The sequence below is a fragment of the Myxine glutinosa genome, chromosome 1 (genome assembly GCF_964187855.1).
Source record: "Myxine glutinosa chromosome 1, kmMyxGlut1.1, whole genome shotgun sequence".
Taxonomy (NCBI): Eukaryota; Metazoa; Chordata; class Myxini; order Myxiniformes; family Myxinidae; genus Myxine; species Myxine glutinosa.
Genome location: NC_136261.1, coordinates 122112232 through 122139522, shown reverse-complemented (window position 1 = coordinate 122139522; position 27291 = coordinate 122112232). Strand labels below are relative to the sequence as shown.

General features: G+C 43.8%; 2 protein-coding genes across 6 annotated transcripts in view; both read left to right on the top strand.

Moving 5' to 3' along the window:
- LRP6 (LDL receptor related protein 6) overlaps positions 1 to 27291 on the top strand; it is a 347763-nt gene that overhangs the window by 180864 nt on the left and 139608 nt on the right. The window lies entirely within an intron of this gene.
- Positions 1 to 27291, top strand: part of LOC137427920 (thromboxane-A synthase-like) — a 126277-nt gene that overhangs the window by 90572 nt on the left and 8414 nt on the right. For 2 of the 5 annotated variants that reach the window (XM_078776636.1, XM_078776628.1), the window contains exons 9-11: positions 2696 to 2826; positions 9499 to 9610; positions 17854 to 18041. In XM_078776636.1, the coding sequence (XP_078632762.1) occupies positions 2696 to 2826; positions 9499 to 9610; positions 17854 to 18041 (431 nt within the window). Of the gene's footprint in view, positions 1 to 2695; positions 2827 to 9498; positions 9611 to 17853; positions 18064 to 27291 lie in introns of all 5 variants that reach the window. The other 3 variants (XM_078776637.1, XM_078776632.1, XR_013623239.1) reach the window with 2 other exon arrangements.

Genomic DNA, 27291 nt, shown 5'->3' with positions numbered 1-27291 from the left:
TCTCGGAGAAGAGATGGAGTCAACCAAGCGCCAGGAACAAGGCGTGGCTTTGCCAACGCCTCATCAGGGGGGCGGGATCGGTGAGCCCTCGCGACCAATCCAGGCCGAGGTGAGCTCACCGATGGGCATTTCTAAAAGGCCGGCGGCTTGATCGCCACGCGCCTTATAAAAGGAACTTGGGAGGGACTGCTTGAGAGATGCGTCAGAGAGAGAACCCGTCACGCAACGCCCCCACGAGATACGAGAGAGAAGGCAGATGAACTGGTGGAGAGCACGCGGTGCATGAGGCGGAGGAATCCCTGAAAGAGTACGCGACGCAGCGGCACGCAGCAGCTTCAGCCACAGCAGCTTCGGGTTTCAACGGCAGTATCGACTGCGGCCGCGAAGGAACGCGCCGTGCGAGACCGTGCTTCGGTCCGAGCTGAACCTTCCTCTCCCTCCAGTCAATCGACTCTGCAATTCCCCATTCGTGTAAGTCTGATTGTTCGTCTGTCGTTCATGTTGTCTTGGGGTTTATAAGTAAGACTGTATAGTTAAGTTAATCATTGCACTATGTCTCCTGCTCCCTCCATTGCCTTGTAAATCGCATTTCCTTTCCTTTCTGCTTAGTTGTGTGTAAATAGTAATAAATCCTGTTATTCCATACTTTTCTTCTTCTTCATGCTCGTTCGGTCGCTTTAGAGGTTTCCATCATTGCACACCCGTGGCGCGATTCGGCCGACGCATACGAATCGGGTCTAGTTCTTGTTAATAGTTCGTGCCGCGGTTGCTAAACCGCTTGGCAATTAACATCTGTCCGCGGTCGCGAACGGGGTTGCGCACCTGCCTTTCCGGAGGGAGCTGTGCAGCGTCAGCGACCACGTCGGTCAGTCATAGACGAGGGGATTAATCCCCCCTCGATAAGGGGAACAGAGGCCGACGTTGGGTTCCATAACAATATGTATACTCTCATATATTGTCGTTGTGCCAAATTTGAACAAAATTGGTCCATGCATGTTTGAGAAATTGTTGGGGACAGGTTTAAGTAACAAAATGGCCACCAGTCGGCCATCTTGGATCTGATCTCGAAAGAAAATGACATGCATATGTAAGCCATCATTCATTATCTGTGTACCAGGTTTGAATAAGATCGGTAAATGCATGTCCGATAAATGTTTGAGGAAGTGTTCAACATCAGGTTTTTTTACAACTAAAATGGCCGCCAGCCGGCCATCTTTGATCGCATCGCAAAACAAAACGATGTGCATATCTACACCATCTTGTATTGTCTTTTGCCAAGTATGAACAAAATTCGTCCATACATCTCCGAGATATGGGTGCGGACACACGGACAGACAAATGAGACACAATCCATAAGCCCCCGTTCCAGACTAAGTACAATGGTCAATGGGGGCTTATAATTAGGCTCATTTGGGATTCCTTCGGGGTTGAAACTTACTGTAAGTTTCTTTTATAACCGGTGTGGTAATAGCCTCGTGAGATCACAGACAACCACTCGACATCAGCTTTTGAGAAACATTGATAGTTCGGCCATCTTTCAAAGTCTACTAGTCGCTGAGCGTGTGATGGTGACTAGGTTGTGGCAGTGCCGGATTAAGCCTCGGCTGGCCCTAAGGCACATTTTTAAATTTTAGAGAATGGCCTGAACAATTTAAATTAGATCTCGGGCTCATGGAAATGGACCCCAGACAAAAGATGAACTGATTCATGAACAAAATATTTAATACAAAAAAAGACAAATATTTAATGTGAAAAGAAACTACTTTCAAACTAGTTTAGTCTATACAATTTGCAGTGTATGAATATATGCATGACAAAACGCGCACAGATTTGGCACTTTGCTTTACAGTTTACTAGACCTTAGATTGTAACCTTGCGCGCATTTACAACTGCAAACTCTTCAATTACGGAACTGAAGTCCAGTTCTCGGAGCAAATCACTTTCAATGCACAAAAGGGCCAACACACCAAGCGCTGTTGATGCATGGTAGAACGCTTCACATCTTTGATTCTCTTTAGCTGCGAAAATGAGCGTTCTCCTGAGCAATTGGTGGCCATCAGTGGTAAGTATATTTGGAGAGCCACTGCAGTGTTTGGAAAGGCTGCATGAACTCCAGTGGTGTGCAGCAGCACAAACATATGCTGTGCCTGTGCACACCCTGTTGAGGGGGAACTTGAGGGCTGTATGTCTTTATACCAGCAACTGCTTGTCCATTTTCGTGGCCCGAATTTTTGGCTGGCCCTAAGGCACATGCCTTGTCTGCCTAATGGTTAATCCGGCACTGGGTTGTGGTTGTGTCCTGTCCAGAAGCTGCCATCCACAGGACAATATTATAACTAATACTGAAGCATCCAAACAAGTTGCTTGGATGTAACAAGCAATGGCTGAACAGGCATTTATTGATACTGATAGCATGATATCAATGGAGTTAAGAAAAGTTCTAGATAAATGGTTGGCCTTTGTTACCACAAAAGAGAATGTGTATGTTTTTACGGAATTACCTTCTACCGTGTCATGTTTCAGATGAGTGCGAACACAGCCATGAACAGTATTAGTTTGGGTTTTAACAATTTTGTTCTCGAGCCATGAATGATCTAAGAAAAAGCAATAATAATATTTCCACTCATTTTAACTTTCTCACTTTAACGCTTCATTTCCTACTCTCTCTCTCTCTCCCTCCCTCTCAAAATCACAGTCGCCTTTCCGGTATTTAACCCTCTGTGGAAGAAAGTGTTACCTGAAAAACACCGGAAGGAAGTGGACATCTTCTTCACACACGCCATAAAGCAGCTCGTTAAGCAGAGAAAGTCGCAACCCCCAAACGAGGTGAGTTGAAGTTATAAAAACACAGCAAACTGAAATTAACTTATTAATTTTTAACTTATTAATTAATTATTAATTATTATTAATTCAAAATAAAAATAATAATAATGAAAAAATAATAATAATAATAAAATAAGAATAATAAAATAAAATAAAATAATTATTATTAATAAAATTAATTATTAATAGAATTAAATTATTTAATTATTATAATTATAATTTTATTAATTATAATAATTTATTAATAATTAATTAACTAAAATAATTTATTTAATAATTATTTAATTAGTTATAAATTTATTATAATTATAATTTAATCGTAATTTAATTATTTAATTTATAATTAATTAAATAATTATTAATTAATAATAATTAATTATTAATTATTATTAATTAATAATAAAAATAAACAATAATAATAAACAATAATAATAATAAAATAATAATAAAATTATTAATATTAATAACTTATTTATTAATTAACTTATTGATCAACTGAAATTAACTGAAAATTCACAGCAAACAAATTGTGCTCCATTTTAACAAAGACCCAGGTACCTGGAAAAAGTAATAAATGTAGAAGATGTTTCTCTTTTTTTTATTTTTTTTTATTTTTTTTATTTTTACCTGGTGTTGGCTTAGCAGTTAGGGTGCCGGCTTGGGATCCTAGGATCCTGGGTTCGAATCCCAGTCGATCGCTGAATTAACACCAGGGGGGTTGACTCAGCCTGTCATCCTTCCGAGGTCGGCAAATTGAGTACCAGCTTGCTGGGATGAATGATCACGGTGTGTACCCCGATTTAGAATAGGTACACCGTATCCCTGCGCATCGTAAGAGCGTGACCAAGGGTTGGCGTCAGGAAGGGCATCCGGCCATAAAAACATTGTCACAAACAGGGAACCATGATTGTCATGGGCCCGCAAGGCTAACCCCCGCTTTAGCGGGGAAAATGGCCTTAAAACGATCATTCATTCATTCATGCTTCTCACTTTTTCTCATGTACTTACGAAATTTGCATTTATGTTTTTTTAAATTACACAATGGACTGCAAAATGTAAATGTTTCATGATATTTGTTATATTACATCACCTTTACCTATCAATATTGTTGAAATGAAGATCAAATAGCTGTATGTTGAAATATGTTGAAAAAGTCAAAACTTTACATGGGGTGCACTTACTTTTTCACGTGACTGTATGTTATCGTGTGATCGTATCCCGCAAGGTGAATATATGTGGTAACAAGTTTGAAAGTTTTATGATTATGTGAAAGCATGTCATGAAATAGCTACAAGGTGGGTGTAGGAAGGAAGAATAAAATATTTATATGCTTCGAGCATTAAGGCGTTGCTATACTTGTAAAGTACATGCATGTGTTTTTAGGATATCAGATAAGTTTCACCAAGTTCGCTTCACTTTCAAATTTGCTTGAACTAAAAGTGCCGGATAACCTGAACCACCTTCTTAGTTTACAGGAGGATTACTTGCCTGTTTGTGCAACTCTGGTTACCTTTTTTGATCTTGGAGAGAACGCCAATCTGGATAAGCCTGTTCCTATCTTAGCACACAGCTCATGATGCTGGAAACGACATTGAAATCCCATATTATCTCCATTGGCTGTGTTTATCCCCACACTTTTTAAAAAACGGGGGGATATCGTAATCGGCTACGTCTGTCTGTCCATCCCTCACGCTATCTCCTAACCTAAACCGATGGGTATAAATTCACCAAACTTGGTAGTTATGATCAGCACATGGCAAGAAGGTGCGAGAGCTGTATAATTTTGGTCCCGCACCCTGGAGTGGGGTCAAAAGGTCAAGTAGCAAAAATGCAAATATGGGCACATTTTAAAATACGTTTTTAATTAAAAACTTTGTTTATGAAATCAACATTGAGGAACACATGAAATAGGTAACATTTTTTGGGATTTGATCCTTCACCGCCCCCCCCCTCACCCTCCTTCCTCCTACTCCCCCCCCCCCCCCCTCCACCCCCTTGCCCCCGCACCTGGTTCATGCCCCAAGGGTTTGGGACTCGGGGTAACAGGGGTCAAAACAGAAAAAAACTAGAACGGCACTCAGTAGAGAGCATACCTCCGCCAGGTGAACAGTTTACGTTTTGTATCCCAGAGTGCACCAGAAATAGTCCAGTAATAATGTGACTTGACCTCACACTAATTGCAACAGAAGCAAACTCAACTGATTTGTGTATCCTCAATATGTCCTGAATGAGGGAAAAAAAGTGTTAAGGAATTGCATGGGTGGAAAGTTTTGAAAAATGCATTTTTTTAGCCCTTTCTGCTAGATTTGACTATGCTGTATTTTTTTCCTTGAAGCAAAAAAAACACATACAGAGTATCAGTGATGAGAATTTATTGTGATCACATCATCACATAACTGATCAACTGTTGATCAAACGATTTAACCAATTAAATATGTGTACAGAATACATATAACACTACACAATGTCATCATCGTCGTCACAGGGCATCTGTATTGAGTTAGTGCAGCTGGATCCCCTGCAGTTTCCACATGCCGGAGTGCACTCGATATTGTTCTTTTTGCATGTGCATCTCAGAGTGCTGCAGTCAGCCTGGCAGTTGCACTTGATGACCCGCAGAAGCTTTTCAGGAGCAGGGGGTAGGGTTGTCTGAACTGGCACAAACCCCTCGACACACTTCTGCCATCCCCACTCTGTAGGACGAGGTCCATCTGTAAGATAAGACAGGGAATTTGGTTTTGTCACAGCAGCAATGATACAGAAGGTAGTGAAAATAATACACAAGATACACAGAACATCACAGTAATTGAACGTAATATATTAACTGAAATTAATATACTAAAATACAAGAATAAACATAGCAGCAATCAGGGCACACAGTAAAATGTAAATGTACCAGATGTAGATCCCTTCCATTCTTGTACTTGCAAGTAGACACGCAGGCTGTGAAACTTTGCTGCTCCTGATGTTGGTGGTAAGACCTGTGGCTGAACGTAAGTAGAGCTAGATGCCACCTTCTCACAGAACCGATGATATCGGAGGGAGTCCAGGGTGTCAGTTGATGTTCCATTGTAGAGAATCACCATCGCTTTCTCTCCTGCTTCTGCCACATCATCTGTAGAGGCTGAATGTGCATAGAACACCTCGGCTTGCTCTCGGAATATGTCGCTTTCTTTGAATTTCTTGAGGGAAGCTCCCTTCCCGATCCCGTGGAGGCGAGATGTAGTGTCACATCCAAGAACTGCATGTAAGAACAAGATGTGCTGACATATGTCTGGGCCAAGTAGTTGTTTTGTAGCCTTGATGTTCCAAATGCGAGGCTTCTTTGTTGTCTTCCTTGACTCAGAACAAAAGAACAGGTCATGGGAGTCCAGGCTTGCATGGTAGCAGAGAAGGACTAAGAGGTCTGTATCATCCCCCATTAGCACAGTATTGTTGGTGGTAGCACACTGCACAGCTTTCTGCACAATCAGCAGGTCAGCATCTCCTGAGGCATGGTATGTCTCACAGTTTGCCTTCTGCAGTTCTTCACTTAACATGGAAAGAAATTGCTGCTTGTTCTGCCTGTTGGCCAGGAACTGTTCCTTCTGCATTGTGACAATCATGTCGGCTGTAAATGTCACAGTGGCACCAATCTTCCCTTTTGACCGTCTGTGGTGTGTCATGTCCTTTGTGTTGTTACTTTCATACCCATCAAACACCACCACAGCCTTGCCATACTTCTTCGTTACATACTCCGTATACTGGTGACATATGTCTTTATAAGTAGATCCCTGGGACCATGGGATGCGTTGAAGTGCTCCACCATCCAAGACATACTGGCAGCCATCAACTACATTATCTGCTGGAACATGAGGCCCGATAAGACCCCAGATGGCGTCGGCGAGGGCTGGCTTCTTTGCTTCTCGAAGCAGTAGAGAGGAATCAAATAGGGCTGGGGGATAGCTACATAGCTCATATTTGAGGGTTGACTCGAGTTCATCACTGTTCTGTGCCACTATGACCAGTCTCTGGAAGAGAAGCTGTGGATCAACTTGAATTTGATCTCCATCGATCCTTACAGAAGACTGCATGCCGAGAGTGACAGCTTGATCCTTCCTCTTGAAGGTGAACTCAGCAGGTGTTAGTCCATCCATGGACTTCAGTATCGCAGTGCCAACGGACTGTGCTGTATCAACGTTGACGGTGGAAAGGGCATTCTCCCCAGTGGCAATATTCCGGAAACTAGGGTCATTGCTGAATGGATTGTGCTCCTGTAATAACTGAGAACTGTCAGTGTGTCCTTCCAGTCACGGGATTGCCTTGCTTTGGTCATGTCTTTGTTCTGCTCTCCAGTGTTGTAGTTGACCCCCGTGAGTCCCTCCATTGCCTGGTTTACTTCTGCACAGGCGGGCATCAATAGCAGCCACAACAGACGCTGTTGCTCCGTCATCCCTCGCCCTCGTGTGAGCCCACCACTGGTTTTTAAACTTCTCATCAGAACCTGCTCAATGACCAGGTCAGGTGAGAGACCTGCCCATAGGCGATCGCTTCGCCGAATCACGTGGAACCCTTCCTCGAAACGTTGTTGGACTTCTGGGTGTTCAGTCTTGAAGTTGTGCATCTGCTGAAGGTACACCCTGGCAGATTTGGTGTAAAGATTGTGTCCTGATGCTGCCAGATAGGGATGCTGCCAGATAGGGTAACCACGTTTGGTTTCCCATTGATCTCGGTGTATATTATCTTCTCACCGAAGTGTTTTTGCGGACTCCTCTTCATATGGGTGTAACCGTATGGTTCATGTTCACTGTGTGCAAGCTTCTGCTGCATGAGGTCAATTAGATCATTTATGGTGATCTGCTCGTCATCATTTTCTTCTATATACTTCACAACCTCCAAGAATGCTGCTGTCCTCTCATCAACGACAGGCCGACCAGCCTTCCTCCTCTTGGAGTCTTCTGTGTTTGTCTGATACGCTACTGGTATCTGCTTGTATGTGCGAAAATTCACACTGCAAGTCTGGTGGTAGACTGCATCTGCTGCATGTAGGTCATGCACATGCAGAATCCGTGCCTTCACAGTCTCTGACCAGTCATCACCTCGTGCACGACATGTTGCCAAAAGCGTGTCCTTGAATTCAATTGTCCTGACTTGGAAAACACTGACTTCACTTGGCTTCTTTCTCTTTTTTCCAAGCTGAGCTGGTGTGCCACAAAACAGGCAATCAGTACTGTAAGAGAACCTCCCTGTAGTCGATCTTAGTGTAGGACTCTCACTGCTTGTACTTGTTTCTGACTCTTGTTGCCTGGTGTCCTTGGCTATCTGTTGTGGATTAATGTATGTCCAGCGACAGTCTTTGTGTATCTTATCACCAGGTACAGCATGAATATTGTCTCCCCTTTTTTTACTGGCCTGGTTGATAGATGAACTTCCCTTCTCTCCAAGTGTTGATACTGACGACCCTCCTCCATCCACAGACTGCTTGCAAATGACACACTGTTCATATGCCTCCATTTCCTGAAGGTGGAAAAAAAATATGCACGTTGAAAAATATGCACGCACGGTTGAAAACGTGCATGTTTGGAACTGGATCCTAGTCAGGGATGTGCAGAGGATGTTAGAAGGTTCATAACTCAGAAAAGAGCACTGTAGTTGTGGCGTGCGCGGCGTGTTTAAACTAGTTAGCAGAATATGTACAATGTAACATAATGTAATAAATAGCTAGCTAACTATTATAGCTGGAGGAAATTATGGAAAACCCACCTGATGAGGTTAGTATAGCGTACACCGCGATTGATGACACCGGCACAAATGCATGCTCAGGATTGTCCACTCAGTGGACGGCTTGCTGTCGCCTTCGAATGTCCAATCAGCGGACGGCTTGCTGTCGCCTTCGACTGTCCAATCAGCGGACGGCTTGCTGTCGCCTTCGACTGTCCAATCAGCGGACGCTATTATTATATAGATGTTTTTTTGCTTCAAGGAAAAAAATACAGCATAGTCAAATCCAGCAGAAAGGGCTAAAAATCGGTTTTTGGGTAGAATCATATTTATGCATTTTTCAAAACTTTCCACCCATGCAATTCCTTAACACTTTTTTTTCCTCATTCAGGACATATTGAGGATACAAAATCAGTTGAGTTTGCTTCTGTTGCAATTAGTGTGAGGTTGACCCTTTTTTTTGCATAAAATGCCTGCACTAAAAATCACAATACAGAATCACATTTAATCAAAATCATCCGTCCACAACATTTTGAGATATCCTGCTATGTATCGTTTTTGGCTCTATCTCCTAATGGTGAAGAATCACTTTAAAATTATAGTATCGGGATCCGGATCTTCACCAAAATTGAATCGTTTCGTCCTTGTCACATACGCTACATCTCTGCCAAATTTCGTCCATATCCGTCCATAACGTTTTGAGATATTTTGTTCACAAACAGACAGACAGACAGGGGCGAAAACATAACCTCCATCCACCTCTGGTGGCGGAGGTAAAAATTAAACTCAACTTTTGATATTGGGTCATTCCTGGTGGAACTTTTAGCCATCTTATAATCTAGCTTTAGAGGGGAAGTGTGGGGATTTGCGATGGCGTACCATCGACTTCGCTCTAGTTCGGCTTGTGAATAAGAATGGGGGGTGGGGGGGGGGGGGGGGTTGAAGGATAGTTATTTGCTGCATTTCTTTCTGCAGAGACGCAGAGATTTCTTGCAGCTCATCCTGGATGCTGGAGAATCAACTGAGGAAGCAACTTCAGAGCTTCCACAGAGCAAGGACGAAACAAATGAAAACTCCGTACCACTTGGTAAGTTATTCATAAGACTCCATGGGGGTTATTAAGATGTAGGTTTCTGCAAGTTTCAATTACAATGTAATAAATTTGAATTGTTTTACTTTTACCGGAGTTTTTTTTTTCCGAAAGGTTGAAAAAAACGTTTACCTGATATTTTGTCTTTCCTTGTGTATGCCATGGAACATCATGTGCATCATACAGTGCCCGTCCAGAATAAAATGAACATCTATAATAAAATTGTAAACAAATTTTATTTTAACAAACTGGCATGCAAACACAATCAAATGGACTACATACATGAGTATCTTGGAACATGTCACTTGGCATCATGCAGTGCTTAAACCCGCCAGAGCATGGAATCGGTGATATGGGCATTGAACCCATCACTTCGCTGACTCGAGGTGAATGCCGTAACTTATACATGTTACATTACAGTAATAGTTTATTAATGGTCAATATTTGGAATTTTGGTATTCCAGAACTATTTGGTTTGCTGATAACAATGCAGAGTTAATTTTAGTAATATGCTCACTTACTCGCCAAAAAACAATACGATGAATTTGTTTTATGTTCCCAGGGATCAAACGTTACGTCGGTTTCGATTTTCAAGTTGCAAGATGCAATCATCCTTGAGTCATGAATAATATAACCCCAAAAGGCCGAGCCGAGCACGAGACGCAACACCATTGCAGTAAGTTCAGGAATCTCCTTCAATCAAGTGGTTTATTAAAGACGATACCAAGCTCTCACAGAGCACACGGCCATCATGACGAGCCGCCATCAACCACTGGAGCCACGCCCCCAGACGTCACTATATATGTTACATTGGTACGTAGTACCAATCACAACATCTCCCTTTCATTGAAATTATTATGTTTGTATGCAACGAAACACTACTAAACTAAATCAAAACAATGAACACAATCAGACACAACTTGAACCACACATAGATGGGATCTGGGGTTACTGTTATTGTTGGAACCCATCTGTGGATCGGTCCCATCGGCCGATGGGTCTGACCCATCTGTGGATGCACGAGAAATGGCCGATGGGTCTGCGCCATCTGCGGATGTGTTGTTCACCTTGAAGGAATGTGTATGCATCAATGGTGGATGAGTATGTTTATTTGAACCTAAAAATATTATCTTATTTTTATCTTATCGACAAACGGTTATCGACAAACCACATGTCACGGACTGCTTTATAAACATTTATGACATCAATTGCTTATTTTTAGGTTCAAATAAACATACTCATCCACCATTGATGCATACACATTCCTTCAAGGTGAACAACACATCCGCAGATGGCGCAGACCCATCGGCCGATGGGACCGATCCACAGATGGGTTCCAACATTATGACTCTTAACCAAAATGTAATTACTGCTCAGTAGGCTATGATTAGCTAAAACAGAGAAAACACAGAATCATTCCAATCAACGCATTGTCTCTCCACCAATATTACAAGGGCTGATTTCTGGTGGTCGTTATTCACTATCACGATATCTCAACGGTTTTCGAATCACACGGCCTGATCTGGTCGAGTACGGAGAGTTATCCGGCCTTGTTGTCTTGACCTTGTTGTCCGGCCTTGTTGTCTCAGCACTCTCGTCATCCTTGGAGCTGGAGCAGCCGTTGGTTTCCATTGCCGAAGCATCATTGTTAAAGTGTGTGCGTCGAGCAGTTGGTAGACTTTGATGTGTTGGTTGGGTCGGTTTGTCCTTCCACTTGGCGCCACAATCGGGTGGATGAAGTTCACGCAAGTGTGCCCTGGTTCTTCGAAGACGCGTCCTGTTAGTCGTCTGTACTATATACGAGCGGGGTTCATTACAGCGAGCCACAACTTTCCTGGGGTACCATTGGTGCGTGTCCTTGTTCAGAATCCGAACCCGATGTCTATTAGCCAATTCAGGTAATTGCGGCCCAGCTGCTCTGTTGTATTGCTTTGCCATCCGGTCTCCACGTTCCTTCAATCGTTCCTGAATTTCCTGATGCCTTTGTTGTGCAGGAACCAACAGACGACATGGTAGGTTGGTGCGTATAGGCCGGTTGAACAGCATTTCACTTGGACTTGGGAGATGGGAATCTACAGGTGTGCACCTCAGGTGTTGTAGTGCAATATCTGTCATTCCCTGATCTAATACATTTTTTGATCATGTTCTTCACTGTTCGAACTTGTCTCTCAACCAATCCATTACTGCGTGGATATCTCGGCGATGTTGTCGTGTGTTTTACATTCCATTTGGTACACATATCATGGTACGGCTTACCCACATATTGTGGTCCATTGTCCGATATGACCTCCAGAGGTGGGCCGAAAATACTGAAACATTCAGATGTGGCCTTGGCTACTGCACTGCTCGTCGTGTATTCCATTCTCTTCACAACTGGGTACTTGGTGTAATAATCCGTCACCAAGAGGTAGGTCTACCCGTGCAGCTCACACATATCACTGGCTACCTTTGTCCATGGTACCGCTGGTATCTCATGAGCTATCATAGCCTCACACTTTTGTTCTGGTTGGTTCTCTTGACATGCCTTACATGTTCTGACAACTTTTTCAATGTCCAGATATATACTTGGCCAGTAAACACATTCGCGTGCTTGACGTTTTGTCTTTTCGATCCCCATGTGCGCCTCATGGAGCTGGTCGAGGATATCCTTACGTAGCTGCTCTGGAATGAGTATCTGTCGACCTTTGAAGAGAACACCGTCACAAATACCAATTTCATCACGGTATGGCCAGTACGGACGTAGGTCCACAGGCAGCTCTGTAATCCCAGCAGGCCACCATCCATGAACAACCTGCTGCAATGCTCGAAAGGTTCTATCAGCCTTTCCACACTCTCTGAGTTGGTCCTGTTTCCGTGAGCTGAAATCAATGAGGACAAAGCGATGATGATCATCCACATCATCAACCTCAATACCATCTATACATGTGTCCAACTGCAGTTCCTGATTGTTCTCGGGGTTCGGTAGCCTCGACAGCATGTCTGATAGCATCATCTCATGGCCGGCCTTATACTCCAGATCAAAATCGTAGCCTTGGATTTTCACAAGAAGGCGCTGAAGCCGTGGAGGGGCGCTTGTAAGCGGTTTGCTGATGATCATGACCAATGGTTTGTGGTCTGTGTATACCTTGAAGCGTTTCCCAAACACGTAAGTATGGAACTTCTGTATGCCTGCAACAAGGGCCAGGGTTTCTCGTTCAATGTTTGAATATGCAGACTGAGTGGGTGTCAGAGTTCGTGACGCAAAAGCAACAGGCTTGTCATCCTGCAAAAGGCGTGCACCCAGTCCCTTCTGTGACACATCTACTTCCAAAACTGTCTCCTTGTCATGATGATAGTATGTTAGACAGGCGTCTGCATCAACACTCTTTCAGTTGCTCAAATGCTAACTGATGGTCTTCCTGCCACATGAATGGCACTCCATTCTTCAGTAAATCTCGGAGGGGTGCCACTTTGTCCGCAAAGTGGGGAATATGTGGTGACAGATAGTTCATCAGTCCAATGAATCGGCTCAAGTCTTCCTTATCCTGCGGTGACGGCATCTTCCGGATGTCGCAGATCTTCCCAGGATCAGGTGAGATTCCTTGTTTGCTGCAGATCAAGCCGAAGAAGTTGATACGGTTGGTCTTGATGATACATTTCAAAGAGTTGAAAACCAGACCCTCTCTTCGTGCTACTTTCATCAGGTTCAGAAGATTACGATCATGCTCCTCTTCAGTTTGTCCTGATACCACCACATCATTGGAGATACCAATACAGCCTGGTGCTTGCTCGAGTATGCGGTCCATGGCTTGCTGGAACAGATCCTGGCTGACACATAACCCAAAAGGCAATCTCTTGAAGCACCAGCGCCCAAAAGGTGTGCGGAATGTGATCAAATCCTGGCTTTCCTCATCCCGATGCACAGCCCAATAGCCAGCCCGAGCATCTAATTTTGAGAATATCATGGCGTCAGCAAATTCTGGGTTCAGCTCGTCTAATGTCGGTATTTTATGTGGACACCTCTTCAGCCAAGAGTTCAGGCGTTTCGGATCGATACATACTCTTAAGCTCCCATCTTTCTTTACACTATTACAGATGGAAGAGCACCAATCCGTATGATAGTTCACTTTCCTGATGATACCCTGTTTATCCATTTTCATTAGTTCCTCCTTCAACTTCCCTTTGATGTGAACACTACACTTCCTTGGTGTGTCAATCGATGCCTTTGCATCAGGCTTTAGATGAAGCCTCACTTTTCCTTTAAAATTCCCAATGCAGTCAAACCTGTCCGGGAACAGCCGTTTCAAATCATCCATGGAATTCACCTTGTAGGCCTGTTCCTCGTGGCGCATTGGTTTCGGAATCCTTGATGCTGGAGGTGCAGCCTTCAGAAATGTCCCCCGTTGCCCAGCAATGCTGTTTATGGTGACGATGTTGAGCCTTTCACACGCTGGTAGTCCAAGTACTGCAGGTCCAGGTACTTCAACCACATAGAACCTGTACTTGAACCAATCTGAGTCTTTATATCAACACAAGAGCTTTAGGATTCCGTGACACTTGATCTCAGTGAGCTTGGTCCCACCAAGTGGAGTCAGTTTTGACATCCATTTGTTTCCATACATGTCCTTCACAATACGCGTTGGCAAAGTATTCCTTGACGCACCTGTATCCACTTTCAACTGCAGTTTGTATACACCTTTCATGTCAGGGCATACAATGTTCAACAATGTGTACACTTCATCCCTCGTCTCCTTCATACACATATAATACCCTGATCACGTGAAACGGCTTGGTGTGTTCATATGTATCAGTGTCACTTTCGTAACTGTCATCATCGTCTTCGGTACAATACCCCGACACTACATTCACCGAGGTCCCATTGTTGTTACTTCCCCGAAGAATACCTCTCAACTTGCTTCTGCTGACTCGACGGCCTCTTCCACCCATTGCAGGACGGTGGCTCCACTCGTATCCATCAGCATATCTCGTGCTTCGTTTGGGATTTTCACAACAACGGGCCTAGTGTCCCAGTTCACCACAATACTTACAATAATCATTGTATGCTGGGCAGTTCCGTGGTGGATGTGATAGTCCACACTTTTTGCACTTTTGGCGATGTGTCATGGCATTCACAGATGATGAAGGCCCTTCCATCTTCTGGATGGCCTGCTTTCCGATTAACATTGCTTCGTACTTGCGTCCCTCACTTAAAACCAGGTCCATGTCGTACCCGACCTAATGGTCGAGCAGATGCTTTTGAAAATCATCATGTGGGGTGCTCGCAACAATTAACTCGATAATCCGTTCCGAGAGTTCTGCTTCGGAGAAATTGCACAAGCTTCCCTTCCGTCGGCATCTGTTGACGAAATCATCAATGGACTCTCCTTCTTGCTGCCGAAATCTCATCATTTCCAGCCGGTGAATCCGAAAGTTTACATGAATGTCCAACTGATCCTCGAATAATTTATATAATTTAGCTGGATCCTTTTTATCATCCTCACACAGAGTCGATGCATTGACCCGCCTCAGTCCTTCGTCTCCCACAGCAATCTGAATCTTGATGGCCTGTCTGGCTTTCGTATCGATGCCCTCCCCCGACAGCACCAAGTTCCTTCGTTGCTTGAATAACTTGAAGGTCTCCGCCAGCTCTGAGCTGGACCAGTCCATTGTCGGGAACTTCGCCATGTTGGAAAAAACACGGAACGTGCCGCCGTGGTAATCCGCAAAAAAAACAAGACCAAACGTCAAACTGCTTGTTGATATTCACGATCCCGTGCTGCCACCATGTTGTAAGTTCAGGAATCTCCTTCAATTCAAGTGGTTTATTAAAGAAGACACCAAGCTCTCACAGAGCACACGGCCATCATGACGAGCCGCCATCAACCACTGAAGCCACGCCCCTAGACGTCACTACGCAGTACGTAGTACCAATCACAACAACCGTAACGATGTCCCAGATGTAACGCCGTCTTACTACACCGCCATCTTGTTCCACCGCCATCTTGTTAAATTCGTCAAGCCGACGCCTATTGTCTTCCATTCAGCCCATCACCTATGGACATCAGATCGTGATAGAGTCGGATGTATAATGGGCTATGTTGTTCAACTGCTGTCAGCAAATCACCAGGACGGGTTGAGTGCTGGATGACGGGACGACATGCACGTTGGTAGAGGCCTAGTCTAGCACTAGACGTAATGCCTTAATGACGTCGCATATGTAATGCTGCAATGGCGTCCCAGCGAAAATACCGTGACACACAGGATGGATGGACCGAGAAATCCGGCTACTTTAATATATCGATTCCGTATAACAACCTTATCTAGATTTTGCCAAATATGGAGTCGATTTTCTTGCAGCTCTTGCGTATTATTTGGCAGTAGTCGGGCTTGTCCCCAGCTCCTGATCTGATCCATGTTCCCAGACGTGTTGAATGGCATTTATAGCAGGAATTTCTGGTGCAGAAGCAAGCAAGAAGCCGCAGTCCATTCCTTATCTTCTCGGCAGAGGAAGTTTGGGATCGGGATGCATGGCATGTGACACGATGGTCCTGCAGTAAATGTGTTACAAACTGTAAAGTGCCCTGTGCGTATAGTGGTAAGTGTTTCTTGTGTACCAGCAATGCATTTGGCAGTTTGAAACACATAATATTGTTATGTTTGTGGGGTAGTGATATGTAGAGTCAGGTAGATTTTTATAGGTAGGTGCTCCAATGATCGTGATAAGAACCATCTTCATGTAATAAGTTTTGTTTAGCCGAATGTCGGATAAGTGTATATTTGTCCCCGTCACGAGGGGGCGGGGCATTTTATTTAGCTCAGGGATTAGGTTAAGTAATTCCCTCTTTGTCATTACCCTTTGTGATTTATTCTTTGTCCCTTATGGCACCACACAATAGACAATAGTGCAGGAAATGCCCATTAATTAAACCACACAAAATAATAAAACTAACCGGAACCCAGATGACGCACTTGGGCTGACAACCCCGACTTGGCGGCCACACATAGCTCAGGCAGGCCTAGAGCCATGCTCAGAGGGACAGTGATTGGGCAGGAGTTGACCAACGGGAAGACCAGGGTAGGAAAGGACTCGTTGATTGGCAGAGAGAAGGGCGGAGAAAGAAGGCACCGACTGATTGGCAGAGAGAAGGGCGAGCAAGAAGCGGCATACTGATTGGTGGAGAAGCGCCGATGACGTCATGATCCGACGTTAAAAGAACTCTCGGACGGACATTTTCTCTCTCCTCGCTTTTGCCTCCCTCTTGTTCCTAACGGTCACGCTCGCCCTGTTCCGGCCTCCTATCGCGTTCTTCTCCTTCCTGCCTCTTGCCCACCTCTGGCCCTCGACTCTTGCTGACGGTGGTCCTTTGATGAACGACGAGCTGGGTTTCACCAACGCGGCTGAGAGGGAAGATGCACACCTGCCATTCAAGACAGACCGTGAGGCCTGCTTCGCGCCGGCACACGCGGCCTGGTGGGTGAACCAAGCAGACTGCGGCCTTTCTTCCCATCAAGCACAGAGCCGCGTCCGGACAGCGCGCTTGGAGCCGACACCATTCCCGATGAGATACACCAGCCAATCTGAGCTAAGTGCCCTAAATAATCGCACCATTATTTTCCAACGTTATTTTATCCCTCGTCTGTGTGTAAGTCTGGTGTGGGGGACGTCCCGTTTCGGACTTTAGTTTTACCATCACGTTTTTCTTTGTCCCGGCATTCCGTTTTAATAAACCTGTAATTTTTGTACAATTTAAATCCGTGTTTGTTCGATTCTATTTTCTTTGCAGGCTTTGGGGCTGCCGGCGGACAACAGGTAAGCGCTTCATCTTCCCCTCCCCTTTCTTCCCCCACATAGATAAAGTCCGCAATTTGATCATCGCCTCCGAGTTAAAGCTTGGGTTTGGCCTTCCGTGCTACCCTTATGGTATTCACCAAGGGTAGTCACACGACAATATGTTTAGTCCATTTGATTATGTCCACATCACAGATTGATAAAATGAAGTTGGTTCACTATCAAGGGTGTTCATTTTATTCTGGTTGAGCAGTGTATAAAAAGCCATATTTTTGAGTACACAATGATGAAATTCCATGTTGCTAAGCACTGGAAGTTGGTGGACAATGTTTCTTTGAAATGTGTTGTGATGTTTTTATTTTGGCAATGAAACTTTAAGAGAAACATAAAAATAAAAAACAAAGGAATATTTGTTGATTATCTCATCCTTGCAGCGAAGTTGACAGTGAAATGTTAACGCGTGTACACCCAGTAGAAACAAGGCCACAAACCAAAAAGACTCTGAGTGACGATGAAATTGTGGGACAAGCTTTATTTTTCCTTGTGGCTGGCTACGAGACAACAAGCGGTGCCCTGGCCTTCATCGCGTACCTCTTGGCCACGCATCCTGAGTGTCAGGAGCGTCTTCTAAGAGAGATCGACAAGTTCTTCCAAAACAACGTCTGTTTCGCACCGGATAAAGCAACGCACTTTTTTGATACTTGTTGTACGCGAGTCTGTGTATTCGTGGGCATTTCTTTCCTCTTCATTATCTAAGGCTTGACAGGGAGAGAAGATGAGAGGATCCTTTGAAGAGCCATGCTTTGACTTTGAGAGTAGAGGAAGCTAGTAAAGCATAAGAGGAGGTGGCCTTTGATTGATGCCATTAGTAAGGGCATTTTATGAGATATTTCACAAATCTGTTAACTAAATTGTTACCAAAAAATTTCTTCACCAATATGTTTGTAAAGGTGTGTAATAACATGTGTTAAAATGTTGAAGGTCAACTCCCGTGGGAAACCCAGAAAAAAAGCTGTTGAATTCGGGTACCGAAAAATTATTTTCGAAAATTTTTATTTTTTTTAATCGGCCCTTAAGTAACTTATGAGGGGTCAAATAAGGGTTTTTCATGATTCTGAGTTGATTGTTAACATTTATTTTTTCACTTTTACATTTACACACAAAGTAGCTTTTATTTCACATACATATATAATACTCGAGAGTTATTTCTCATTCGCAATGTCAGAAGTTTCAACAGTCATTGTCTATGTCTTCTTCAGACTCAACAACATCATGACTGCAGTTTCTGCATGTAATGCCATTACAGACTCCACAGGCCGAGATGCACGTGACCCCATTCTTCTTGCAGCTGCATCGCCGGTTGCTGCAATCTCCATGACAATTACAGCTCGTGAACTGCAATAGCTCCTCAGGAGCCGTGGGGTCCAGTGTTGGAACTGGCTCATACCCATGCACACCTATTGTCCATCCATAGTCACTGGGGTTCAGAGACATGCTCTGTAGAAGGATCCAGTCCCGGGTCTGCAGGTAGGCACGGAGTGAATGTTGTGCAGCTGCACCCTCTGTTGGAGGTAGAGTCTCTGGTTTGATCACTCCTGCCGCTGCCTTCCTTGAGAACATGTTGTACCGAATTTCACCCAATGTCATTAGCATGGATTCTCTTCATCCAGCCATTCCAGTTGGAGTGTGGGAACTCAGGATCGTTGGCTTTGATCACCCACCCCGCTGCCCAGAGTGTGTCACCTGGAGTGAGGAGTGGCTGATCATGAGCCAGGGAGGAGGAAAGCTCAGCGAGGGGGAGAAACATGATCGCGTTCGTTCCTATCTGTTTCCTGTTCGAAAATGGAATAATCTTTACTTCAGTTCCTCTCAGGATCTTAGCTTTGTCGAGTGCCTTCAACTTCACCCGGGGGAAAGCTGCTGTTGTCTGTGGATCTGGCAAAGGTGGTGCCGGAGAGGTGACTTCGATCCAACCCATTGAGTGAAAGGGAGTGTTTCCGTGAATAGAGACAATGTTTAAATCTATATTGTCTCCAACAAACTGAGTGACTGCATTGTTTGTTTCCCCAACCTCCATAAAGACCACCTGATCATTACTTGACAATTCACTTTCACTGGCTGGCACTTTGGCTGTCATCACTGATTGATCCTCAAGCGCAGCATCAACCGCAACCTCATCATTGATCTGTTCATCGGTTTCCTCCACAATGGTGTCAAGAGTGCCAGAAGTATCTGGAACATCATCTCCACTCCTACTATTAAGGAAGCAGTATTTGTAGTTTTGTGTCTCCGTGTAAGACTCAGTGTATCCCAGCCGGTGGAACTTGTTGAGCATCCATTTTGACCCAAATCTATGATCAAGTTGTATGGCAAGCCCCATTTGGTGTGGCAATACTCCAGACCGAGGTCGACAGGCCTTAATAAAATTCTGCCCCGAAACGGCAACTCTTTCGTCTGTCTTGACAATCGGTCTCAAGAACATCTGAAGGCTTGCAGGAACAAGTGTCAGCTGACTATCGATGTCAGTCATACTGTGTGTGGTGGGGTATGACTTTGGACCTAAATCAATCAAGGCAATATCATTGGATATGAACTTGAGTGCCGTCTTTATGATCTGAGTCTTCTCATCTCCATGGTCAAGATTAGCATGATGCGCTCGCAGAATATTGTCGGTGCCATCTTTGAGACAGAGTACATCTGCCCTTCTTTCCTGTGTTGTGAAATACAAGGTGTCTTCGTATTTCTCTAGAAGTTTTATCTTTAGCCAATGCTTTGAATAAGAAAGGCTCTTCTCTGGTGACTGATCAAACTCCTGCAGCTTTTCATGGACTTGGTCCATGTTCATTACCCCATGCTCTAATTCTGAGTCTAACCATTCGCAGAATTCAATAAAAACTGCCTCTCGCTCCTCATCAATACTCCTCTGTCCTCTCTTCCTTTTTCCTTCCTCATCAGTCTTGGACAAACTGTCACCTCTCGCAAACATAAGTTTGCATCGCAAATGGTACAGTGTTTCTTCTGCTTCCAAGTCGTTGATCCCTTCCAGGCGTCCAGTGACTTCAGTGCCCCAGTCATCCCCGCGACTCCGTGCTGTCTTCAGCAAGCTTGCCTTCAGTGTATCTGCAGTCAAATTATCTGGCACTCTGTATTTCTTTCTAGCTTGTGCTGGATTATTTTTGTAGAGCTGGGCTGGTTGGTTGCAAAGAATGCATACATCCTTATACAGGAGGTCAACTGACTGTGATCTTCTAGAACTGCAGCCAGTTGATGAACTGAACTCACAAGTAGTGCGTCTTCTCTTCAACTTTGATGACTCTTTCTCTGCCTTTGATGCTTGAGCTGACTTCTTGGTGGTTGCAACAAAGTTGTTGTACAGATCATTTTTACACTTCTGGTGGTACCTCAGTTTTCCTTCCTTTTGAGCCTCCTTCATACGTTCCACAACAGTAACATTTTCGACAGTTTCTGCTTGTTTCAATAAAGTTGAGTATCCCTTTGGAGTTGCCTGTATGAGCCTTTCAGCTGGTGTATCCGAGCGTGCACAGATGAAGCAATTGAGCACAGGTGGAGTAACGTCTTCATCCATATTGCTAGACTCCATGTCCTGCAAAGTAGAAAATGAGATATATTTAGAAATTATTTTTCCACAAAGGAGTGTCTGTGGTGAAATATAAATGTTAACAATCAACTCAGAATCATGAAAAACCCTTATTTGACCCCTCATAAGTTACTTAAGGGCCGATTAAAAAAAATAAAAATTCTCGAAAATAATTTTGCGGTACCTGAATTCAACAGCTTTTTTTCTGGGTTTCCCACGGGAGTTGACCTTCAACATTTTAACACGTGTTATTACACACCTTTACAAACATATTGGTGAAGAAATTTTTTGGTAACAATTTAGTTAACAGATTTTCATATGTTTCCCTTACTACATAGAGGCAGAGAGATACCAGGTTACCTTCCTATAACGTAGCATGCCATGACAACAGAAAAGACACAACGCTTAGGGGGCATAAGGGGACAAGGGTTTTTTTCCGATACATTCAAAAAATATTTCAGGGAAGGGAGGAGGATGGGGGGAGGGGGTTAGGTGGGAGTAGAATAAACACAAATAACACATTCACACTTAACAAGGCCCACACCTGTTAGAATCAGAACATCTCAGTATCCCATTAACATCACATCACATTCCATTCACAAACAATCATCGATCACACTCCACCAATCAGTCTTCCTACTATTTATGCTTACATCCCTGTACCCTTCTAATACCAATACTTTTCGAGACCTGTCCAATTCCATTTTCCATCGACTTATTTTCTCGGATGTTACCATCCTCCCAGGAAGACCATTCCATACATTAACTAGTGCTGTAATGGGTACTCCCACCTTGCTTCTGTTCTAACTTTCCTGTTTTTCACCCTCAAGCTCGGCCCCCTAGTCTGGTCACTCTCCTTTCTGGTAGGAAATAAAAACGTATCCTAGAAATATTTTATCTTTTAACCTCATTGTCTTAAAATTTCTGTGATATCCACTCTTGATCAATTCCTTTCTCATTTAAAGAGCTGAGTCTCCCTCAGCCAGTCCTCATAGACTAGCTTATTTATTCCAGTTACAATGACGAGGTTAACTGATTATCGTATTGCTAAAGTGATAATACAACAAGTATGACTAATGAAGCAAGACAAAATAGTCACTTGATGGGTAAAGGGAAGCAGGGCAAGATTATTATTACCCTCGCCAGAGGAGAGGCTATTGAATTTCAGTCCGTCTGTTTGTCTGTCTGTCTGTTTGTTTGTCTGTTTGTCCGCACAGAATAAATATGATTTTCTCTGCAACCGTTGGTCCGATTGACAGGAAATTTTCACCATAAGTGCAACTCCACCCATATAATTTTTTTATGATAATTATGACGTCATAGGTCACGTGGTTCGGCCGCCATCTTGGAAAAACCGAAAAACGTTGCACCTCCATATAAAGTGCTGAATAGAAAAAATTGAGACATGGATCATTGTAAAGAACTCTCCATGGGGAATAAAATATTGTCGCGCGGACCCTTCCGGTTAACACCAGGGACCGCGAATGACCAGAACGGATTTACTTGAGGCGACGACCAATACGGATTGTGCTATCAGGAAGAGAAGAAGGGAAGAGGAAGAAGCGGGAGCATGTAAATGTGGAAGGGGAACGAACTCAAACGGGCACAAAATTTGCAGGGAATGGAAAATAATACAAGGGTTTATTTGCAAAGGTCGGGACAGGGAAACGCGATACTAATTCTAATTTTAAATTGTGATCCCACACACCAGACTGCAGATACGAGACGAGGGAATGAGTTACCAAAGAAACACGTTCGTCGTGTATTTGTGAAATGGTGCATCCTTATCTGTCTTGTCGTCTTGCGTCTGTCGACCAACGCAGCTGGTGTCCGGCCCCCGCTCGTGCGCCACCAGGCTTCGAGCGATCTGCTCGCCCCGGCCTCGTCTGTTCAGCGGCACACCACGAGGTCCCTCACTCCAAGCTCCAAAGCACCGAGCACCCCTCCAAGCACCACGCGTCCAACGCCCTAAAAGCACCACGCGACCCAAAGCACTGCCAGCGATCTCCACACGAGGTCCACTGCGAGGAGAGACAGGAGAGAGAACAGCGTCTTGACGAGGAAAGCCACAGGGAGGAATGCGACTGCACCGCTAAGAAAACCCAAGAGAGCTGCTGCTCCGAGCCAAGCACAAGTCCAAGACCAAGTGAGCTGCTGCTCCCAGCCAAGCGCAAGTCCAAGTGAGCTGCTGCTCCGAGCCAAGCGCGTCCTTTTTATAACCTTCCCGGTGACGTCAATCTTGGCGCGTTCCCCAATCAGCGTCGCATAGCTTCCCGCCAGCTACCGAACCTTCCAGCAACTTCCCTCCAATCAACAACCTCCTTCTTAGTTGCGTCTTCGCACCTCCCGCACTGGTTGGCTGGAGGTTCGCGCCTACTGCCCTGACCAATCACAGGCCTCCTTGGCATGTTGCTATGCAAGTTCGTGATGCGACCGGTGGCATCCATCATCGGCGGTGTCCTGGCCTAGTTTCCTGTCCGTTTTCTTCCAATGTCAGGGAAGGGAATTTAATTACTATGTGCAATGAAGGGCCTATCTAAGTGTTTACAGGTGTGCGTTGCCATAAGGAACAAAGGTTTGATTACCAGGTGTGACACACAAGGGCTGTTATCTTTAATCCCTATCACTACCTAGCACACAAACATCCTGGTATGTTCACAGGTATACTCCTTAACCGACAAACCGGACTAAACACACAGAACTTATTACAGGGCAGATTCCCTATCGCGACAGACGAAGCATGTTACCTATTCAGATCTACCTGACTCTAGATATTCCTCTACCCCACCGACATAACAAAATGTTAATGATGATGTCATAGGTGCCTCCATTATGACGTCATAATTCGACAAGTACAAAACTTCATCGGATCAAGATGAAATTTATTGAGCATAATCTAGGAATAAATGAGTTTAGGAAAAAAAGAATGATGACGTCACGTGGTTCGGCCACCATATTTGTTTGAACACAAAAGCCTTAAAAACCACTGAAAATACATCCTGGCGAGGGTTTGCAATCTCTGATTGCTCTTTCTTGTTTCATATGCAGCCTTTGGATGCTGGTTCTATCATTTCCCCACCCAGTGCGGCCCTATATTTTTAGTAAGCTGGTACTCATTTTGACGACCTCAGGAAGATAACAGGCTGATTGGGCATTAAACAGCACAACAGGGGCTAAAACTCAAGACCCTGCGATTTTAAGCCAATAAGTTTAACCGTTAACATAAACCTAAAAAACATAAACAGCCATAAACCAGCCATAAACAGCCATAAACCAGTTAACAGCCATAAAAACATTGCCTCAAACAGGGAACCATGATTGTCATGGGGCCCGCAAGGCTAACCCCCGCTCTAGCGGGGAAAATGGCCTTAAAACGATCATTCATTCATTCATTCAAGTTTAACCGTTAAGCCAACAACAGCCTTAGCCGAGCTAGATGAAAACCAACATATTTGGTTGTGAATGTGTGAACCGCCCATGGAAAGAGTGTAATTGAATTTAATTAAACCATCAACTACTTAAATTATTTAACATTGAGGTGCATTTGAATCTTTCGATCGCTCGTGGTTAACATTCTTCTACTGTATGCCACATTGAAAAAAATTATACGATGGTACTGTAATCATATTTAGCTGCTGCATTATTTTGAAATGTGATTTCACATGTTTTTTCCTGCGACACAAGAGCTTTGCATTGCTGTTGTTGCTGTTGTTGTTTGTTGTTGTTGTTGTTGTATAGCCCCAGACAGTTCTCTCGAACAATCCTGCGTCACGGACAATCGATGGATCTCCAAACTGAATATGCCTCTGACGTTCTTGAAGCCCGAGTCTAGATCTACTGTAATCTATATACCCCACAGAGGATATATGATATAACATAACCCTTCCTGCCACTCCTGTTCGGAGTGGGTGTACTAGCTGCCTGGAACCAGGCCCAGCTGCCCATCAGACTCGTAATTGATGTTGAACCAAACCATGAAGACCCTCGGAGATTAATTATATAATACCATCACAACAGCAAGGATGAGGGAGTTGAGTGAACAGAGGAGGCGAATATATATAGTGTTGCAGGTTTTGACCACATTGCGGTCATTCTTTTTATTTCTATTTCTGTATTTTAATGGCTCAAAAAAGTTAATATTCTATTTTATTTCAAATCCCTTGCTTTATGGTTGCTATGCTTTGAGTTGTAAATTTAGAATTTTAGCTGGTATTCTTTTCTTTATTATCTCAAAATCTGGGTTAAGTCAAAGGGACTTGTGTTAGGTTGGAAGGGTTTGAGTGTTACCAGCTAAGGGGGATATGGCCTAAGGTTATGTAATTATGATGGAAAGCAATTTATCTTTTCCTCCACCACCAAATGTGGATGGAGGTTATGTTTTCACCCGTCTGTCTGTCTGTCTGTCCGTTTGTGAACAAGATATCTCAAAAGATTGTGGACGGATTCGGACGAAATTTGGCAGAGATGTAGCGTATGTGACAATGATGAAATGATTAGATTTTGGTGAAGATCCGGATTCGGATCCGGCTACTAGAATTTTAAAGTGATTCTTCACCATTGGGAGATAGGGCCAAAAACGATACATAGCAGGATATCTTAAAAAGTTGTTCATTGATTTGGACGAAACTTGTTGGACAGGTTGTGTGTGTGACAAGGAAGAAGCGATTCAATTTTGGTGAAGATCCAGATCCAGCGAGTAGAATGTTTTCAGTGATTCTTCCACATTGAATGTTATGGCCGAAAACGAGGGGTAGCTCAGGGTATGAAAGCCTGGACTATGGTAATTCCTGTTATTGATTTTGATAAAATGTGATTCTGTATTGTGATTTTCTGGTCTACTCTGAGATACAAAACGTAAACTGTTAACCAGACGGAGGTGTGCTCTCTACTGAGTGCCGTTCTAGTTGTTTTTGTAAGTTGTCTGTTGTCCATTTGTAAATGTCTCGGACATTCCAGATAGCAGAATCTGTAGTTAGCTGACCAGATGCACATCAATTATTATTGAATTTCTGGCAGCATGTACTGTGGAAGTCATTAAAAAGTTTTGATATCCAAACTTTTGGGGCCCATATCTTGGACAGAGTCTGGATCAGTGACAAACGTGGCCCCCTTCATGTAAAGGAGTTTGACATCAGCAGTTACTGGAACATCACCTTATATGGTCAATATATTGGACAAGGTGCAGAGCCGCAGTATAAACGCTGGCAAGGACATCAGGAAAGATAAGATTGTGCAGAACCGCAGGTAGCAAGAGGGATTTACCTGAGAGTGCAGAGAAAACAAAGGCTTGGGAAAATGAAGCAAAGCAAAGCTCCATAGTTGAGTGGAGGATGAGGCCAAGATTAGCCGGTTGTCCAAGTCAGGGGTGTGTTTGAGAGACTCTGGCTCTGGGTAAACTCTGGATGAGATTAAACTAGCAGAGGCCTTGTGCTGCAGAAACTTGTGCATCGAGCATACGTTACTACAAACTTTGTGTCGGTCTGCGAGTTTTTCCGAGCTCTTGTGCTGCCATTGGCAATTGCCTGGCTGTTGAGCATTGCCTGACATCCAGTATTCCAAAACTTCTCGCTGCATAACGATGAGCTAATGGTTGCCCCTTTCCCCCCTTCTAACCCTCAACCACTTGTTTACTCTCTCTGGCTGCCACAGCTTTAAGTCAATGACTGCTGAATCTACCAAAGTGGAGACATCTTGGAGCTCCGCCTAGACAATTCCCCTTTGTGTCCTAATTGTGCATGTCTGTGTTCTGTGTTTAAATAATTGTGCAGTTCGAGAGATCGAGTTACTAATTTGACTCTGATTTCTTATATTCAAGTGAAAGGATTTTCAATGAGTGCATTCATTAAACGGTGTTAATAAAACATGTCGCACTTGGGAGTTATTGAAATGCAAGTTTTTTTGAGATTAAGAACCGGTATTTGATTGACTAATGAACTGGATTATATTTATTACTTGGATTATAGAGTTTGCGCATTTTAAATTCCAGTAGCTTATATTTACCCCATGCACGTGAAGTGAAAAGTGAGGTTAAGCAATTGTCTCATGTTTGTCCGTCCGTCTGTCTTAATACCAGTTTATTTATGATCGAGGAGCAACTTTTTAAAATTATTGAATTATCTTTTGAACATGAATCGGAAGACAAGTCAGCCGTTTTACCGTATTTTGGCTCTGAATTTGTCCCGATCGCAAATGTGCAGAAAGGCAGTGAGTGAGCTAATGTTTTTTGGTTTTTTTTGCTTGCCTGGCAGTCAAACAAAACTGAAAATTATTCCAAACAAGAAACGTAGTTTTAATGACGTCATAAATAACACA